Source organism: Alosa alosa, chromosome 8 (genome assembly GCF_017589495.1).
Source record: "Alosa alosa isolate M-15738 ecotype Scorff River chromosome 8, AALO_Geno_1.1, whole genome shotgun sequence".
Lineage (NCBI taxonomy): Eukaryota > Metazoa > Chordata > Actinopteri > Clupeiformes > Clupeidae > Alosa > Alosa alosa.
In genome coordinates this window covers 30,207,921-30,227,920 of record NC_063196.1, presented here as the reverse complement: position 1 = coordinate 30,227,920, position 20,000 = coordinate 30,207,921, and the positions used below count along the sequence as shown (strand labels likewise).

At 42.5% G+C, this 20,000-nt stretch overlaps 2 protein-coding genes across 5 annotated transcripts in view; one reads left to right on the top strand and one right to left on the bottom strand.

Moving 5' to 3' along the window:
* snap91b (synaptosome associated protein 91b) overlaps positions 1 to 4,622 on the bottom strand; it is a 35,610-nt gene extending 30,988 nt beyond the window's left edge. For 2 of the 4 annotated variants that reach the window (XM_048250372.1, XM_048250374.1), the window contains exons 1-2: positions 3,931 to 4,622; positions 3,548 to 3,700 (exon numbers count right to left, since the gene is read on the bottom strand). In XM_048250372.1, the coding sequence (XP_048106329.1) occupies positions 3,548 to 3,677 (130 nt within the window). In that variant the 5' untranslated portion in view covers positions 3,678 to 3,700; positions 3,931 to 4,622. The remainder of the gene's footprint in view (positions 1 to 3,547; positions 3,701 to 3,930) is intronic. The other 2 variants (XM_048250373.1, XM_048250375.1) reach the window with 1 other exon arrangement.
* Positions 4,623 to 13,058: 8,436 nt separating this feature from the next.
* pgm3 (phosphoglucomutase 3) overlaps positions 13,059 to 20,000 on the top strand; it is a 9,578-nt gene continuing 2,636 nt past the window's right edge. The window contains exons 1-10 of the mRNA XM_048250442.1: positions 13,059 to 13,185; positions 13,902 to 14,110; positions 15,477 to 15,661; positions 16,433 to 16,500; positions 16,613 to 16,746; positions 16,858 to 17,041; positions 17,723 to 17,880; positions 18,011 to 18,094; positions 19,175 to 19,273; positions 19,963 to 20,000. The exon at positions 19,963 to 20,000 is cut by the window's right edge and continues 82 nt beyond it. Coding sequence (XP_048106399.1) covers positions 13,904 to 14,110; positions 15,477 to 15,661; positions 16,433 to 16,500; positions 16,613 to 16,746; positions 16,858 to 17,041; positions 17,723 to 17,880; positions 18,011 to 18,094; positions 19,175 to 19,273; positions 19,963 to 20,000 — 1,157 coding nt within the window. The 5' untranslated portion in view covers positions 13,059 to 13,185; positions 13,902 to 13,903. The remainder of the gene's footprint in view (positions 13,186 to 13,901; positions 14,111 to 15,476; positions 15,662 to 16,432; positions 16,501 to 16,612; positions 16,747 to 16,857; positions 17,042 to 17,722; positions 17,881 to 18,010; positions 18,095 to 19,174; positions 19,274 to 19,962) is intronic.

Here is a 20,000-nt window from a genome sequence, read left to right as displayed (position 1 = left end):
ACTGGTGTCTTAGTCTCTTCTTCCCATGACAATGTAAACCATACAACATGATTATAAAAATGTACACCATACAACATGATTATAATGATTATAAAAATGTATACCATACAACATGATTATAAAAATGTATACCATACAACATGATTATAAAAAACTAGTTGGAAAAAGCATGTGGCTTTAAAGAGACAATATGCAGATTTAGCAACCAGGCAATATGTCTGAGAAATAAATAGCAAATAGGAATATTATTTACTCTCTATGTCAATGTTCTTCTGCCTTTGTCTCGGTCTCTCTCTCTCTCTCTCTCTCTCTCTCTCTCTCTCTCAAGATTTGACTTTAGAGACTTACAATGTTGCACAATAAAGCCATGATGAGTGATAACATATGTGATAAGAAACATGAACATGGAGCTCTCTATCTTTTATCTCTTCCCATTCATCTGTCTCACTCTTCCTTTCTCAAATTCTCACTATCTGTTACCACGGCAACCCATCAGCCATCTTTGGCATTCTACTCACTCACAGATAAAATACACCAGAGAAGAGAAGAGAACAGAACCGAAGAAAAGAGAAGAGAGAAGAGAAGAGAAGAGAACCGAAGAGAAGAGAAGAGAAGAGAAGAGAAGAGAAGAGAAGAGAACAGAACCGAAGAGAAGAGAAGAGAAGAGAAGAGAAGAGAAGAGAGAAGAGAAGAGAAGAGAAGAGAAGAGAAGAGAAGAGAGATTATGCACATATTCACACAGAGTTTACCTCTATATGTTTGTGTTGTCTAGTAGTGAAGGAATGCAAAGCTCTGTGTGAGGAGGAACCAAGATGGAGACAAGTGGGAAACAGCAGGAGATGTTACAGAGCCAGGTACAGCTGCGTCAGATCAACACACACCAGAGTCCCTCACACACAGACCACTCTCTTTCAACACACAGACACACACACACACACACACACACACACACACACACACACACACATAGACGCACACACAAACTGCAACTCTAAGTGGAGTACTTGACAAATTGAACAAACTAGAATGCTCCACACCTGGTACATAATGTTCTTGAAAAAAGGGGATACACACATATATACACATAAACCCACACACACACATACACAGGTCATACTCCATTGCTACTGTACACTAGTACTTTAAGTCATATACAATTCTAGAGTGAATACATGGGTTCAAACTACACCACTGCATTTTAAACAATGACAATAGGGGAACAAGAGCAAGAAGTATTCAAGATGAGGGTGAGAGGAGGGACAATTTAATATCTATATATAATATGGAACAACTGAATATCGGAGACACAAGTGTGAATCTTGGATTCCCTAGAATCCCCAAATCACTAGAACCTTCACAGATGAGATCAAATATGGTTCTAGAACACCAATATAAAACACTAGAACCTTCACAAATGAGATCAAATAAGGTTCTAGAACGCCAAAATAAAACAGAAGCCTAAACCAAAGATCCGCTTCAACCCTCTCTGCCTAAAGCTAATGCATGAGACAGCAGATGCAGGAGAGCTCTTTACTGTGTGCTCACGTCTGCATAGTGCGACCAAGGGAACGGGGGAGGGGGTGGTATGGGGTGATGGGGAGGCAGGCGCTGAATTTATGAGCCAATCTGGCTGAGAAGGGAGCTGTCACGAGTCACGACACAACCGGCCCGTGCCAACGATCTCACACATCCCCGCGCCAGGCTGGGTGCCACGGTGATGAAGCTATCCCAGCAGATACCCCCACACGCGCCACAACCGACGAGAGAGAGACGCCAGAGGCTGGCAGCACCTCTGGCAACCAATCATGCTGGAACCTGCTCCTTCAAGGAACACTCTGAAGAATAATTGCTCCTTCAGAGTGATGCCATAGAAGAACAACCTTTTGCTGTGCTTCAAAGAACCCTGAAGGCAATAGTTCTTTAAAGAACGTTTGAGAAAAGGTATGAAAATGGTCTTTCTGAGGAGCCATTTCCAATGTAAAGAACCTTTCACTTGAGGTAAAGGTTCAACAAAGTCATTGTTCTTTATAGAACCATGTAGTGATGAAAAGAAGCATTTAAGCATCTTTCATTTCTAGAGTGAAGTCTCAGAAACAGAAGCTGATCGGCTTATGCTGAGGTGAAAAGGGAATTTACTCTTTTAGGACGTGATATCTGATTTACTCTGATTGGTTAATAAACCGTATTATGGACTTTTTTTACTTGTCTGCTCCATAGGACAGGTCTTTGAATGACACAAAATGCACATAGCTGTAATGGTAGGAGACTTTCTCTTCTCATTCAGGATGTGACCTAAGACCTCGAGGGCATGCACAGTGCTGATGTTTGCATTGATAGTATCCTGATAGGATTACTGATGTGTACTGCAACGGCACTGTACTTTAGACTTCGCTCAGCCTCAAATAGGGAAAATCTGCTGAATGCATTCATGTGAATAGCACTGTCAATGTGTCTTTTCACACACACACACACAGAAACATATGCACACACAGATGCGTGCGCACACACACACACACACACACACACACACACACACAAACACAGCTCAGGTGCATGATCTGTGTGGCCGCATTCTAGTCTCTAGCCGGCAGTAACGTGGTCACCTTTGGTGCAGTAAATTATGCATGCCATGCTTTGGCTCATCAATCCATAATTCAGCAGCCACGTCACCCAGGTGATAGGTCCGATCCACAATCCCTTGGTGCTCCCACTTCTCTGCACCGGCAGGTCCGACAGGCCGATCGGCCGCGCCTGAGCAGGAAGTGTCCGAAGGAGTCAGGAGGAGTACCCTCTGCCCCTCCCCCAACCATCTACCCCAAATACTCATCTAGAGCACTGGCTAGACATACTTCAGGAATGGGGTTTTCATGCCTTGACTAGGACAAATATGCTTAATTCATGTACCATCTCTAATAATGATACAGGTATAGTTTAGTGAAATAACAACAGAGATAAGAACACATATGTGCATATGATAGATTGCATATAGAAAGATAACCTAAACTCTTGGGTTGGATTTGGGACATGGAAAAGGAAGGGAGGGGTCATCTGTGTGTGTGGAGAGGCTTTGGCCTGTGAGTCCCTCTGGTCAACTGTCCCCACCCCTTCTCCTCTCTCTCACTCACACACACCCAAGACACACACTCTCACTCACTCACTCACTCAAGCACACACACACACACACACACACACAAGGACACACATATGCAGGCCACAAGAGTTGTTCCAGTCACCCACAACGCCAGGACACTCAAGGACAGAACAGCCCAGTAAAAATGCAGATGGACTGGCCAGGTTATGGAGGATAGCACCATCAATGTCAACAATCAATGGTTATTCCAAACATGACCATTCTCTTGTTTGCAAAATAACTGTTTTGATTGTAACACAAGGTTAAGTGTTCTGTATACATGCAGTTGCAGAATGCAGGTGTGTTGCGCGCGCACGAAAGCGCATATTTCATATTGGCATATGAAGGTGTTCTACAGACAGGCATCTGTCGCACTCGGCAAAAAAGATGGAGTGCATGGGGAGATGTAACACTCACAATCCAAGTGCTTCTTCTTGGGCGCCATCACCTCGTGTGTGGTAGCTTTGCAGACGCGCGTCGCCACTTCGGAGCCCGTGAGCTGGTATTGCGCAGCGGCAATGCGATCCGTCAGAGTCTGCCCCGACATTTTCTCCCCGTACCGTCAACCACCTCAAGAATCACAGGACAGAACACAAATTAGAGACACGGCAACATAAATATTCGTTACCGATTACCTAGCAGGTGGCTCTTCCCAACCCCTTTGCGGCTTCGTCTTTATTACTCGTCCAAATGACAAAGACATTCAATATCGTGTCAACCAACCCCAGACAATAATGTATTATTTTTTTAATTAATTTCTAGTCACGTTGATATAGTAGCTCGGTCATGGGTATACTTACGCAAGGTTGTATCTGTGTATCTCTGCGTGTCTCCCGTTATACCGTTCAGTCCAGCAACCGGGATAATGCCCCTATTACGTAACGCCCAACAGTCGCTATCAATTCTATTTTCTCACTCCCCTACGATAATAAGAAATGACGAGACGGCAAACGCGGACACGTCGCGGGAAGCTGTCCTCAGCTGCAGCGCTTTGCCTGATTGATGTCCAGGTTTAATTCAAATTCATTGAATTCCCCCTTTCCGTTATGAATGTACATCAGGAAAATGGAAACTAAATCCCACAGATACGCACGCTCAGAGTGACAATTCTGGGAGAAAATGTCGAGAGCGCGCCTACAGAGGAATTGCAGTCGGTGCTTCAAACGGAAATGGTGACGCACCGTATCCTTTAGGACCCGTAAATGACTCTGTCCTACGGAAAAGCCACGGAGATGTCTCCGCACAACGGAGATTGAGTTTTCGGTCTGATGCCGGTCGGCGGTTGAAGGAGAGGATGGAGAATACCCGCTGTGGCCCACGCGAGGGTGGACTGGTACAAGGAGTAGAAATGATATAGTTGTTATTCTCTGTCGTCTGTTTGTTTATTTATTTATTTCAATGACAGCTCTCTCCTCTAGTCAAGGATCGGCGGACAGTGTCATATGATGCACCGCTACACTGACGGAACACTCTACTCAACGTCACGCGTTGTCAGGCGAATCCGCTCAAAGGGTTAAACCAGCGAGCCTGCGCAATGTATGTCTAAACTGCGCAGGTGTGGCGCGGTTTTAAACACCCCATATATAAAAAAGCCATTGAATATACCGAGATTATTTTCCATAATGGCATGCATGGGGTTGACTATAAAGAGAGGGTGGCATGTGTATATTGATTGTGCCATCCAAATTGATTGGCACCCCTGTTAAAGTTGAGTTAAAAAATCTTAATATCACAATAAAAACAATGAGGAAAAATCTTGAGGGGAAGCAAATTTATTCTAAGAAAAACAATGCATCATAAAGGAATACATATTTTTCACAAAATCACGTGTTACAAATATTGGCACCCCTGTATTTAATTCATTGCAATGCAAGCTTCCCTTGACAATAAAACACATCTTAATGTTGTTCTACAACATGCCATAGAGTTTGAGAATATAACGAATTCCAACGCTGGACTATTGAACTTTCTGTCACTAAATCAGGAATAATAAATTACCATAACGGATACGTAATGAACAATTCCACTTTGCCGTCAGAATGTGGTTGGAACGGAGTGATACGTTTCTTTTCAACACCAAACAGTGTGTACATTTTCTGGAACACTTTGGACTCAAAATTCTGACCTTGGTCCTGTGCCCTTTGTGAGCCAGTTTTGGCTTTGTCACTGTGTGTAGTGGCAGTGTACCCACTAGATTTTTTTTACAGTTTTTCTCAGTCGCTTTGGTGCTTTTCTTACATCACTATTAACATTTGCACAGCAGTTAGTGCAATTCTCAAAACAATTAGTGCAAACAGCAAAACCTAGTGGATGACCTGCAAAAGCACGTCACTTGCTCAAAATGGATAGTCCATTCCTCAAAAGCAGGTATTCATGTCAATGAAACTGTCAGTGTCATCAAAATGAGAAGTCTTGACACCATCGTTTATGAACAAGATAGTCAAATGGCTTTATCATGTTTTCATTAAGACAGTTCTCTCAGTGTTTTCCAATGCAAAAAAAGGTCAGAACTCGGTGACACTACCTGAACATGCTCACGACAGCACTATACAGTACTTGTACAGCCATTTGAAAACTACAGTAAAGTTACACATTGCTGTAGTTAGGAGAGTAAGTGAGTACAAGACACTGAATACATACATTTTTACTGTATGCTCTTTGCAATTCTACAGCATTGTGACATAATTTGATTACTAGTTCAACAATTTTGTATGTAATGACTCAAGCAATGAAATGAAGACTATTAGTTTTATTGGGAACGACTATTCAGCATTCATAAGTATAGTTCATTTTGACTGACATGACATAAGCAAATGATAATGTTAAAAAACAGCAGAGAATTGTATGAAAGCAACTGATACATGTCCAAAAGTATTTGCAATTTGTTCAGAGAAAGGAGAAATTGCTACTATGATGTGCACAAATGACTAAATGTTGTGGAGGTTGAACTAATAGTTATGAGAATTTTCATTCTGATCTGAAAAAAGCACCAAAGCGAAAGAAAAAAAAGGTTAGTATAAAAAATGGAGGTACCTCGGATTAGCATTGCTGTTTATTCTTAAACTGCAATTTTCAGTAGCCAGCGGAGGGCGTTTAGCCTACTATGCTTCCGGACAATATTTTGCGTCTCCCCTAATTCTGAAGCAGAGGAAACACTGAGAAGAAAGTTTAATGCTTTAAATAGGCTACATCAATACAATATATAAAATGTGAACTGAAACTGGACGGGCTATAATAACCTCTGAATAGTTTAGGCTTAGACTATGGTTAAATTGCAATGTGAGCGGCAGCCAGCAGGGGAGGATACTTTGCAGGATTATTATGACCGCCGCTCAGCGAACCTCATATAGGTTTAGTCAGATTTTTTTTTTTTTTTTTTTCTTTTCGCATGTCCAAATTTCCGTCAAGGATTCCCGGGACACTGAAAGACCGGGGTACACGCAACTTGGTGAGCCTGTAACCCCACATGGATAGCATGGAACCATCGTTTTTCGTTTTGATCTGTATCTATAAGGACAAGGTTGAGGAGAAACTGAAGACTGGTAATGCTAGAGATGCATGGAGAGGGAGTGTGTGTGACGCTGTCTGCTCTGGACTGACCTCTGACCCAATGATTATTCAGGAGGATAAAGTGATCTCAGTACTGCAAAGGGTTAACCCTCACAAAGCCCCTGGTCCAGACGGGCTCAAAGGGTGGGTATTAAAGGAATGTGCAGCCCAACTGGGACCAACTATCACCAAAGTGTTTCAGCTGTTCCTGAACTCCAACTTTTACCCCCAGGCCTGGAAGACAGTGACCATCATACCTGTACCAAACCCCCCCCCCCCCCCACGCCAAAATGAATAATGACTTCAGACCCATTGCTCTTACACCCATCCTCAGCAAATGTATGGAGCGCCTCATACGCAATGAACTGACCCACCAGGTAGCAGGATCACTGGACCCCAGGCAATTTGCCTACCAAACCAACAGAGGAGTGGAGGACGCCACACTCACCCTCCTGAACAGCATCCACAGTCATCTGGACAAACCCAACACTCATGCTCGCATTCTTTTCATGGATTTCTCCTCAGCCTTCAACACCGTTCAGCCTCATCTCCTCCTAGGACGCCTTCGTGACCTGGAAGTCAGTGGTGGCCTGGTCCTCCTCATCAGGGAATTTTTGAGAGACCGACCCCAGCGAGTCTGTATTCAGAACTGCCTCTCTGACTCTCTTGTCCTGAATACAGGTTTCCCTCAAGGATGTGTATTATCCCCTTTGCTTTTCTCCATATATACAAACGAAATACAGTGCAACAGCAGTGACCTCTCCCTCATTAAGTATGCAGATGACATGGCCTTAATTGCCTGCCTTCAGGACTCAAACAGCTCTCCCTACCTGCAATACATCAACACCCTGACTTCTTGGTTCGACAGTAGCTTCCTGGATCTCAACATCGCCAAGACCAAGGAGGCAGGAAGCAGCAGGAGAGGAGGTAATAAAGACTCTGTGCCCACCTTCAAGCCAATCAGCATGAAGGGTCAGGAAGTGGAGCTGGTCACTCAATTCAAATATCTTGGAACAATAATAGATCACCAGTTACAATTTCAAAACCATGTGGACTACATATTCAAAAAAGGGAGACAGCGCCTGGCCCTTCTGAGGAAACTCAGGAGCCTCAACACCAGCCAGCGCACAATGACCATGGTCTACAAATCACTGACCGAGAGTGTGCTGACGTTCAACATCGTGTCATGGTATGGGCACCTTTCGGTCAAACAAAAGAACACACTGGCACAAATAGTCAACCAGGGTGGAAAGATCATTGGACATAAACAACATCAACTCTCACACCTGTATTCACAGATTTTATTAAAAAAGGTTTATCAAGATCCAACTCATCCCCTCCACTGTGCTTTCCAGCTGCTGCCATCAGGACGGAGACTTGCAGTCCCAATGGCAAGGAAGAATGGATACAAGTGGTCATTCATTCCATCAGCCGTGACCATCCTTAACAAAGAACTGCCCATAGTCAGATAAATGTATATGCGGTTAGGCACTTTATGTATTCCACTCATTATTATTTATTTCTGTGACTTGAATTTCTTGAATTTCCCCTGGGGATCAATAAAGTATCTATCTATCGATCTATCTATCTATCTATCTATCTATCTATCTATCTATCTATCTATCTATATCTTTTAACTCTTCTCTGGAGCAAACTGGACTGATTTCATAGTTTTTACCTATATATTATGTTTATCTATTTATTGTGCATAGTGTTTTCTGTGATGTGTGTGTGTGTGTGCTTCTTGTATGTCTTTATGCCACTGTCAAAGACAATTTTCCATTTTATGTAAGTTTTATGGACATTAAAGAAGTCTAAGTCTAAGTTGAGATGTCTCTGAAGATCGCATCCATCATGCTCATCCTGGCCAGCATGCTGTCCACTGGAGGTAACACACATCTGTAATGGACATCTATTTGATTATTTCTTTGTTTGCATAATTATGTGTACGGATGTGCATGTCCATCCAGCAGCCATCTGTGTGTACAGTATCTGCTCACATGACTTCAAAATTACTGATACAATGTAATTCAAATCTGGATCTCTGAACACACACGCTGGAATTTGGTTTAATTTTGCTTGATATTACAGGGCTAGGTCTGCAGTCACCTAACTGCTCTTTTAATAATAATAATAATAATAATAATAATAATAATAATAATAATAATAATTTTGTCCATATTAATGGGTTGATCTATGGTCCGTGAAAATCTAAACGTAGCTGTATCACCGACTGATGAATCGTAAACTCACATTTATCCTGTGCCGGGGCAATGTTAGAGTTTTATGCCTAACTATGTTCTGAGTCTTTAAAGTTAAGTGGTAAAGGTTTTCACTTCTATAAGGCGTAGGTAGTAAAGCTGCTTGATATGTTGTTTTCTTTATTGTTCAAGGCATTTTTTTTTCCATCACATCACCTTTCTGTTTTCTACATTAACGTATTCTGCTTCCTCTTAGATTTTCTACAATGTTACGGCTTTAAAGGGAAAACTTATGGAATAATCAACTGCCCTGCAAATTGTGATCGTTGTGTGAAAAATGGTTAGTTTTTGGCACTACACTGTAATATTGTTTATTTCTCTGCCGTTTTGATAAACTTGCATTGTCACTTAAATGGTTCCTCCTCTCTCTAGTTGTTGCCTGTTGTGGTAAAGATGTGACCACTTATGGCTGTACCTCTCTGGATGTTGACAAAGACTGAAATGAATCAACTTGCTCTATGGGGATTTGTGGTATCCTCTCTCTAGTTGTTGCCTGTTGTGCTGGCACCATCAGGAAAAACCTGAAATTCTTCCTGCTGGTGCCGCACCATTGACCTCCATCTTTCTGCTCTCCTGAGCTGTCTGTGAGTCCATCCTCCTCAGGAGCGGCTTCCACTGCAGTGCTGTATTCACTTCCTCTATGTACTGTCTCTCTATGGATGTTCAGGCAGTACAGATACCGTCCATTTGTCCTGGTCTGTCCTGCCATTTGTGACATCTCTGCCGTTTTGATAAACTTGCATTGTCACTTAAATGGTTCCTCCTCTCTCTAGTTGTTGCCTGTTGTGGTAAAGATGTGACCACTTATGGCTGTACCTCTCACAATGACAAAGACTGAAATGAATCAACTTGCTCTATGGGGGATTTGTGTAACGGTGCTGGCACCATCAGGAAAAACCTCTTCTTCCTGCTGGTGCCGTTGACCTCCATCTTTCTGCTCTCCTGAGCTGTCTGTGAGTCCATCCTCCTCAGGAGCGGCTTCCACTGCAGTGCTGTATTCACTTCCTCTATGTACTGTCTCTCTATGGATGTTCAGGCAGTACAGATACCGTCCATTTGTCCTGGTCTGTCCTGCCATTTGTGACTGGATGTCAACAATGTCAAAATTTTGTTTTCATTCTTTGCATTTCTCCATGTCATATTATGTGTAGTTACATCAATTGGATGTTTTTTATATGTGTGTTTATTTTTTATTAAATCTTTTACAAATGTAACGTGTTATGATCTGCATTCTATAGCATCAGTTGTCTAGATCGGAAATATTCAGACTCTTTCACGCAGCTCTCTATTAAAAACCCGCGAATATACCACAAATCCAGATGACATACTGAAGGAAAATGTGACAGAGCCAGGCTATCAGTTGCTAATACATCTAAATTCATTGTTTAAATTGTCAATCAGTACTTGTATTGCAGAGATGAATAAAACATTAAACTAATAGCCTAAATCATTTGTTCAAAATATATATTTTTAAGCGTAACATGAAGTGAGCAGGACATCTCAACTCCTATCGAGAGTAGCCTACCTAACAGATAGTAATTTTATCTTATTCATAGACATATATAAAGCCTTTGATACTGTTAAAGGATAATTCTGGTATTTAGCACTTTGAGTCCCTTTTCTGGTTTGTTTTGGATGAACTAGAGTGGTGGACACCGACATTTTGACGATTGGTCCTGTCTCGACTTTTCTGACTCGTTTTGAATCGCCTTTACTGCTTCAGAGTGGCTGCCTATGGGCATGCACAAACATGTCCTTAAAACAACCCTTAACATTCATTTTCAAAACTGTGCAACTCACCGAGTGGTTAGTGGTGTTCACTGATTATTAAAAGCAAATATATATCGGCGCAATGTATGATTTCCAGCCGTGTTATTTGCTATTGTGGAACTATTTTTTCAGATACCTCACAACCGCATATAAACTTCCGCTCAATATTTGAGCCTGAAGCATAGACAGTAAAAGAAGGTCTCGCGGAAAGACTACAACCAGAGCCCGTTTACGGAGACCCGGATCACTCAACTCCATTGTAACTGCAATCTGTTGCAGTTCCGCTAGGGGCGACCACAGGGGCGTAGCCAGGATTATTTTATAGGGGGGGCCAGCTGGGTCCAGACTTTTTATTGGGGTGGCACTTGGGAATCAAAACTACTATTTGAAGAGTCTGGTCACTCACGATTGGGAAACCTTTCCAACACTACACATGATGACGGGCGTACACATAGCTTAACTTTGAAATCATTGGTCCAACAGCCTACCAGTCAAATTGATCAGGGATCAATGCAGTCAGGAAAAAATGTAAGTGGACCTGTAAATAAATGTAGACATTCTACTGACTGCAATTATTGATGTTTGCAGGCGTTGCTACTATTGTTTACCACAGCCAATTTCTTTTTCAAACTATATAGTGTCATCCCCTATTGTCGCTGATTGGGCAAGTAATCTGCCGACCGCTGGAAATGTTAGTGAATGATGGGGTTCCAGACTAGTATCTCCCTGAAAGGAGATCTTTGTGGTCCTGACCAGGCTATAGAGAAAGTAGAGCCACAAGATAGTCATCTGCTTAGACTCCATATCCTCCCTGTCAAATATGCAGAGTGGAAAATTTGCAAGCAGGTAAGACCTGTTAGGGGAAATAAAAATAAAAAATGTTTGTGTAAAGTTCACTTTGGTTCCAGCACATGTGGGTGTTGAGGGAAATAAAAAGGTGCAAGACCGTAATCATAATATTCAATAATGCTCAAAGTGTGAAAGAAGAGGAAGGGCGAAATTTCTCAGAAATAAAGACCAATCTGTAGGCTACATCTGCTCTGTTCAATTAATATTTTATAACCCCATGGTACAATTTCCCATACAGTAAGCGATGGCTCAAGAGAGTGTTACACCTCACCGTTACGTAGCCCTTTTAGGGGTGAACAAAAACCCACCACTGACGCAAATTCCTTAGAAATAATAACACCTTTTAAAATGACCCAACCAGTGAGATTCATTACATCAAAACATACCGTGACAAGACACTACATGAATACACGACAAAGTCCAAATCAAAAGACAATACAAAATCCCAGGCTGGGAGGCAGCAAGACAGCCAGTAGTCCCCACACCAAAAGCCTCTCGCAGGAACAGGATCCTCGACCCTCGACCCTCGGACAAACAGCACAGGGAACACATACAGCCGTAGCAAGTGGATTATTCAAGTCAAGTCAGTGTTTTCCTGGCAATTCTCTGTCATCAAGTTTCTTTGCTTAGATCATCTCACCTCTGCACTCCCTTTCTCTGTCAGATATTTGACCATTTAGTATACCATTTTCCAGTTTGTTATTTTGCACAAGAGTGAGCGATACTGGCCCCAGCCGTGGCGCAACTGGCTGGGGCACCAGCACCGTACGCCGGCGACCTGGGTTCGATTCCCGCCCCGTGGTCCTTTCTGGATCCCACCCCGACTCTCTCTCCCACTCACTTCCTGTCATTCTCTACTATCGTGTCAATTAAAGGCATAAAAGGCCAAAAAAATATACTAATAAAAATGTAAAAAAAGAGTGAGTGATACTAAAACTCAGCTTGCAAACAGGATTTATTTTGTTATTGTTTGTTTGTTTGTTTTTCTTTTCCCCACTTTTATTTTGTATAGTCTACATAGCATATGGGCAATTCCATGAAAAGGTCATCTTATACCATGGAAAAAATAAAGTTGTGCACACACAAAAAGAGCTGTTGTTAAAATGTTCATTTAGGTCTATATTTTATTGTTTGGAACTGATCTGATTGAATTTGATGGACAAATTACACTCTTTTTACATTATAAATATGGTGTGCAACCAGAAACAACATTTTCACATGGCAATATTATACCATTTAAAAAGGGGGATAAATGGACGCAAGGTTCCAACAAATTGTTATCATTTGACAAATTCTAGGTTGACAAGGGAATGGTAGAGCAATGTGTATGCTCAGCTTTTAAGTAGGCTATGTATTTATGCAGTTTGTAGAGGACTGGTTCAGATAAAACTGGCATCCCAATGAGTTCACAGTTCACACCTCAGTCCAGAAGATGGCGGTATTTCCAATAAAAAATCACAGAAGAAGAAGTCTCATCTGAAGAAGGAAGAAGACAGAAACCGAACCAGGAAGCGGCCACATCATAACTCCCACATCATCGCATAGAAACAGTAGGCGACTATGGAATAGTACATTTACGCTTATCCGTTCGGACAGCTGTGTAACTTTTGTCTGAACAGCCAGATGGTAAGATTGATTCTACAAACAAATGTATTCATGTTTTCATTCATTTTTGTAACCCAAATAGGCTAGTAGGCTAGTAGTAGTAGTAGTAGTGTAGTCTAGTCTAAACTCCACATAGTTGTGTTATGTTATTATGGGAACTGGAGTGTTGTATTGTGTAGGCTAAATTATTAATTAGAGTATTTACATGATTTTTGCGAATTTTTGGAATCCGCAAAGGCAGGGGACACTCACTGTTTCGGTAAAGTAAGGTCAGCAGGCTATGGATATTCCGCAGACATTTGGATAACATGTTCGATAAAATATCTGTTTTTAATAAAAAAAAAAATGTTCACCTAATAATGCCATTGAAACACGCGCGCACAAGGTTTGTAATGTTATTGTTTGTGTGCGCCTCTTGGTCTGAAAGAAACAGACAAGTATCAGAGATTTTGAGGTGGGGTGAAAATTTGAGATTTAAATTGATCTAACAAAATTGCTAAAGTACTGCTGTGTAGGCTATTTGACTGTGTATGGGACAAAGTGTCATATTGCCTTCATTACACATTTAAGAGTACAGGATACATCTGCATCAACCTATTTGTAGAGACGTGTGTGTGTGTGTGTTACATATTTATGTTGTAAAGGAAAATGTTTTTAAATTCCTCTGTGGACATCAATTGGGGGAAGGGTAGCCTAAATTAACAGAAATCCTCACTGTTTCCTCTCTTTTCTTCAAGCTATGGCACAGTTTGAGGCAACGTACCAGAAGTCGGCCCAGTACCCTAAACCTGCAGGACTAGTTCTTCAGTACGGCACTGCTGGGTTCCGTACCAACGCCAAGCAGCTGCCCCATGTGATGTTCCGTATGGGCTTGCTGGCCGTTCTCCGATCCCTTCGAACTCGGGCCACAATAGGAGTGATGGTTACCGCCTCACACAACCCAGAGGTATGGTCATCGAGCTTGTTTGTGTTCTTCAGCTTGTTTAGTGTTCAACAGTTGAGCAGTTAATACCTCATTTATTCATTCTTTCATTCAGTCCTTCATTCATTCATTCATTCAGTTCTTCCTTCGTTCATTCATTCATTCAGTCCTTCATAAATTCATTCATTCAGTCATTGCAAAGAGTTTCACAGAGACATGGATTACTTAAAGGATTACTAGTGCCATAAGGAAAGGTAGGGGGTAAACACTATGTTTTGGAAGACGTGAGACAGCTAAGTCCATGTGAGGCGTCTTTTACTTCCTCTACTAGCAGCTGGAGGAAATGCTGAAACAGCAGTTTGCATTAGACAGGCAGTCTGGCAGACAAAGTCTTTTTCTTTTTCCCAGTTATAGTCTCCTATTATATGGGGAGGATGAGCATTCAGTCCTTATGTCTCACAATCAGTTGTTTTAAAGGGACACCAGGCAACGTTTTCGTGTTAATTAATCATCTTCGTAAGTCGGTGTATGGTTAAATGACTCATTACGGGGCGAATGAAGGCTCTCTCGCCCGCCCCTACTGCCTGTAGAAAGAATGTCCCACTTGCAAGTTCGGTGTATCCTACCCGCCGACCGAAGCAGGATCAATTTACAGCACAGAGGCAGGCTAACGAAACGCTAGAGATTGTTGCAAACGTGTGTATAATGGCAGAGCCGGCGAAGAAGCAGCGAAAACCCTTGACGAAAGACGCAAAGAAAAGGAAAAGAGCTTCAGACCGAGCGAGGGGGAGTTTCGTAGAGAGGAAAAGCATCAGGCTTGCCTGGTGTCCCTTTAACAGTGCATATCTTACCATAAGATAGCTATCCTTAGGCTCAAGTCATTAAAAAAATCACTGAGAATTTTTTTTATCTCAGCTCTGATAAAGGTCAGATTTACTCCAGCGTGCTCAGCAAATGAAAATTCACAGCCTTATTTCCTGGTCGTCATAATAACGACCATAAGCATTGGAATGCGACCACACCTGTTGTTGTTCATTGACATTCACTCCTTACCCAAAGCAGCACAGAGTTTCTCAGGGAAAAACATATTTTATTTTTTATGGCAATTATGAGATAATTTAGGAATTATTATCTTGTGGGATTACCATGGCATCCTCGTAACCGATCCTGATTAGTTAAAGTGGAAGGTACATTATCTAGCCTGGTGTTGTCTTTTATTTTTATATGTCGATAAGTCAGATGAGTTTGGTGTTTGAAGGTGAGGTTTTGGTCATGAATAATAATTTATCATGCATGTGTGAACTCAGATCCAGCCCAGAGCATCCTAGGTGACTGTGTGTGTGTGTGTGTGTGTGTGTGTGTGTGTGTGTGTGTGTGTGTGTGTGTGCAGGAGGATAACGGGGTGAAACTGATTGACCCCATGGGGGAGATGCTGGAGTTGGCATGGGAAGGCTACGCTACACAGCTGGCCAATGCTGAGCAGGATGGCCTAGTGACCGCACTCAGGGATATCATCGAGAGGGAGGCCATCAACATGGACCACAGTGCCAGTGTGTTTGTCGGCAGAGACACCAGGTACTCTGACATTATAGCCAGACACTGAGTAGCCATTTTTATCTCTAGGAGTCTATCACTAGGAGTACATTTTCAGTTACCTCTAGCAACTAGGAGTACATTTGTAGTTATACAGTATAGTTTTAATTATTGAGAATTACCTTTGCTTGCTTTGCCTGACACCATGCACTATCAATTAACATGTGCTACTTTGTCACTCTTGCACAATGCTTACTTTTGCTCACTCATGCTCAGGTCTGTATTGGTATAGGGTTGATATTTCTGTATGGAATTATATTTCTGAGGTGGTTATACAACTTTATAACTTGTACCATAATCTCACAACGTTGCAACCCTACTTTGTGTGTGTGTGTGTGTGTGTGTGTGTGTGTGTGTGTGTGTGTGTGTGTGTGGGGTGTGTGATCTAGTTTTTTCAGTGCTACTGTTTTGTGTTTTGGATATTTTTAGCTGAGAGCACACCTACTGAAGCTAGGCAGACACTGTGCATTTGCTTTAGTTGTGAACGACATGGTAACTCACACTACACATCACCTATTATTGCAGTGCACACACTGTGCATTCAACTGGTCACACTGTAAGCAGCACAAAACATTCTGACAGCTCGACATATCGTATGGGAATTCAGCTCGATTGTAAAGTTGCCCCCGACTGAGTCTGGGGCAAACTTGCACAGTGTCTGCTTGGCTTTAGTGTATGCAGAACTACAGACATCAGCTAGGAGTTCACAAGTAATGGCTAACCTGATTGGCTGAGCAACTTCCAACTTCCCAGGCCCAGTAGCCAGAGCCTGTCACAGGCAGTCCAAGATGGAGTATCTGCCCTAGGTGGACACTGTCAAGGTTAGTTTGGCCACTTTCATACTGACTACTAAGATGCAGTTGAACTAATTGTTTTTTACACTGGCTGATTGGTTGTTTGATTAATTGACTGATTGTTCTATGCTCCTATCAGATTTTGGTCTGGTGATCACACCTCAGCTGCACTACCTTGTGTGCTGTCAGAACACCCAGGGTCGCTATGGTGACATCAGTGTGGAGGGTTACTACAAGAAACTCTCAGAGGCGTTCATCAAGATCACCAAGAATGTGAGAGTCTGATGATTACGATTGTGTTTCCAGCATTTCATCAATACGTATAGAACAAAAGTGTAAGAATTTGCCTATATTTGATTCTGTGTATAAAACTGACCCTGCCAGGCACCTCCGCGTCAGCCGCTGCGTGTGGATGGAGCCAATGGGATCGGTGCATTGCAGCTGAAGGCTCTGGAGCCATACCTGCAGGGTCAGCTGACCGTCCTGCTCACCAACGACGGCTCGACGGGGAAGCTAAACCACCTTTGTGGCGCGGATTATGTCAAAGTCCAACAGGGCGCACCACAAGGTGTGGACACACCCGGGGGGGTCATGAGACTGTAGAGGCTTTGCTTCAGCCAGTTAGCATCAGACCTTTTGCTGCCCGTTTGTTTCCCAAAGGCCTGTATTAGTCATGTGCCTGTGTGGCAGATCAGTGTGGCATGTTGGTTACTGTGTTCCCTGGGCATGTGGTGTGTGCTGGTCAAGCAGTTGGCTCTTTATAGTTTTGATGACAAAAAGCAAGCATCGGCAAAAAGAAAAAAAATATCCGCACACTGTCTTCTATGCTCCCAAGATGATTTAATAGGTGCAACGTTTAGGAATGTACCTGTGGTTGAAACGTTGTACCTATTAAATCACCTTGGGAGCATAGAAGACAGCGCGCCGATATGTTTTTCTTTTTCCTTTGCATCGGTCTGTATCCAGTACCTGTTTACGGCTTATATATAGATGTTTGTGCATTCCCACATTACAAAAGAGCAAGCATCACTCATTTCACTTCTATATAATGACTCCATGTGCTTACTCTAACTCGTTGCCCATCACTACCTGAAAAAAAATACCTCCCTTCAGCACTCAGACAGAGGTTGCTTAAGATAATTCTCTGGCTTGGGATCTCCTAGATCTCATTCCATTCTCCTGTTCTCTTGTTTCCTCTCTTTCTTAATCTCTCTCTCCTCGACTCTTTTCCCTCTCTTCCTGTCTTCAGGTATGGAGATGGGACTTGGGGAGCGCTGTTGCTCCTTCGACGGTGATGGCGACAGGATCGTTTATTACTACAATGATGATAAAGGTCGTTTTCACCTGCTGGATGGAGACAAGATTGCCACACTTATCAGCACTTTTATCAAAGAGCTGCTTACTAAGGTAAACATATACACCCTCACAGACAGTATGTACATGCACGCACACACGCACACACACACACCCTCCCTGTAACCTCTGTAACAATGTCCCATGAAGTCTTAAAACCCCCTCGGTTGCATGTTGTTTGCAGGCTGGACTGGACCTGCAGTTGGGAGTGGTCCAGACGGCGTATGCTAACGGGAGCTCCACGCATTACCTCCAGGACAACATGAAGGTCAGGCGCCATGGTAGCACAAACACACATGGGCAGAATTTCTCCCCAAAAATGACCGGACACTAAAACATCTAAAATATTGGCATTGGGTATAAAACTCTGAGCACCTCCAAATATAAATTGCTCAGAATACCGGAACTGATGCCCACTTATGTCTGTTAATGCAACTGGTAGAGAGGGCATTTTGGTCAGATACGATATAATATTGCAGGGTGAGATTGTGAGGTGGTATAACACTGACCTATGGTAGTGCTTATTTAGCACATTCTGGCGCTGTTTTACAGCCTGCTCACTGGTAATGATAACGTTGTGCCACCCACTTTATATCTCTTTTTATGGCATCACTTTGTGTTTGTTTATGTGATGTGTACTGAATATGTGATTATGTGCATGTAAGGTGTGTGTGTGTGGTAAACGAACTTTCTCTACCGAAAAAAAACACAACGGCAAGAACGGCAGCCCGACAAATCTCGCGAGAATCGTGAAACAGTACCTTGTTAGTAGATATAGCTCTTTAGAGATGGTTTTTGCCTGTTGTTAGTCCTTCACTTCCACAACAAAAGCATTTTCATTGTGTGTACAGGGGAGATAAGCCATGAGAAGTAGGCTTTTTACAACAGCAGAGTAAAATATAATTATATCGCGACTCTAGAGGGAGCTCTACAGTCGCCAAAAATAACTAAACCTGCATAGTATACCTTTTAAAAATGCCAGTTGGCAGATTTTTTTTTTTATCATATTCACTGAAACCAATACTATGCTCCGAAAGAACAACATAAATCAGCCGGTTTTAGACAAAAACCCGCACTTCTACCTCCACCTAGAGCCTGTTATTTGTTTTTCAAAAATCCTCAGCTCCCGGTTCTTCTGGTCCAATCAGAGCAGGGCTGTGTGAGATCTGACTGTCAATCACAGTCTGGTGCAGTCTGGTGCGCACTGACAAGCACAAACTCGATGAGAGGGTGCTTGGTGGTAGTGGGGGAGGGGCATGAGAGTTGTAAAACATTTAAAATTTTGGCTAAGTCCCCTCAATCTGTCAGACTTGCCAACTGCAGCTTTAACTATGACCTTTGATCCCAGGTGATTGTGCGCTGTGTGAAGACGGGGGTGAAGCACCTCCACCATGTGGCGCTAGAGTTTAACGTGGGTGTGTACTTCGAGGCCAATGGCCACGGCACGGTGAGCATTTCTCTTTTAGTATTGACTATAAACATATTGATGTGCAGATTCTTAACACATTCCCATTAACTGCTAAACTAATTTCTCGCACAGATTTTCTAGCCACTCTTTTTTTTTTCACTTTTTTTCACCACATCAATAGTTGCACCCACATGGACATTACAACTGGTCATTAAACGTGGATATTGACACCATTGTGTTATTTTTGAGATCAGTGGTTAACATGTTAAATGAATATCTCTGCAGAACCACACATTGGTCTGTAATAATCCCACTCCTAACACACACAAACACTGTTTAACCCTCAACCCACATAATAGTACTGACCTATATGTCACACACCCTGGTGCCTGGTTAAACATTAGCTTGTAGAGAGAGAGTACACAGCTAGATGGCAGGCAGGTGATGAAAAGGTTGTTGTGTGATCTGTAGATGTGATGAAATGTGTGGTTGTGGTTGTTCAGGTTCTGTAGATGTGATGAAATATGTGGTTGTGGTTGTTCAGGTTCTGTAGATGTGATGAAATGTGTGGTTGTGGTTGTTTAGAAATGTGTGATTATGGTTGTTCAGGTTCTGTAGATGTGATGAAATGTGTGGTTGTGGTTGTTCAGGTTCTGTAGATGTGATTATGTGTGGTTGTGGTTGTTCAGGTTCTGTAGATGTGATTATGTGTGGTTGTGGTTGTTCAGGTTCTGTTCAGTAAAGCAGCAGAGGAGAAGATCCACCA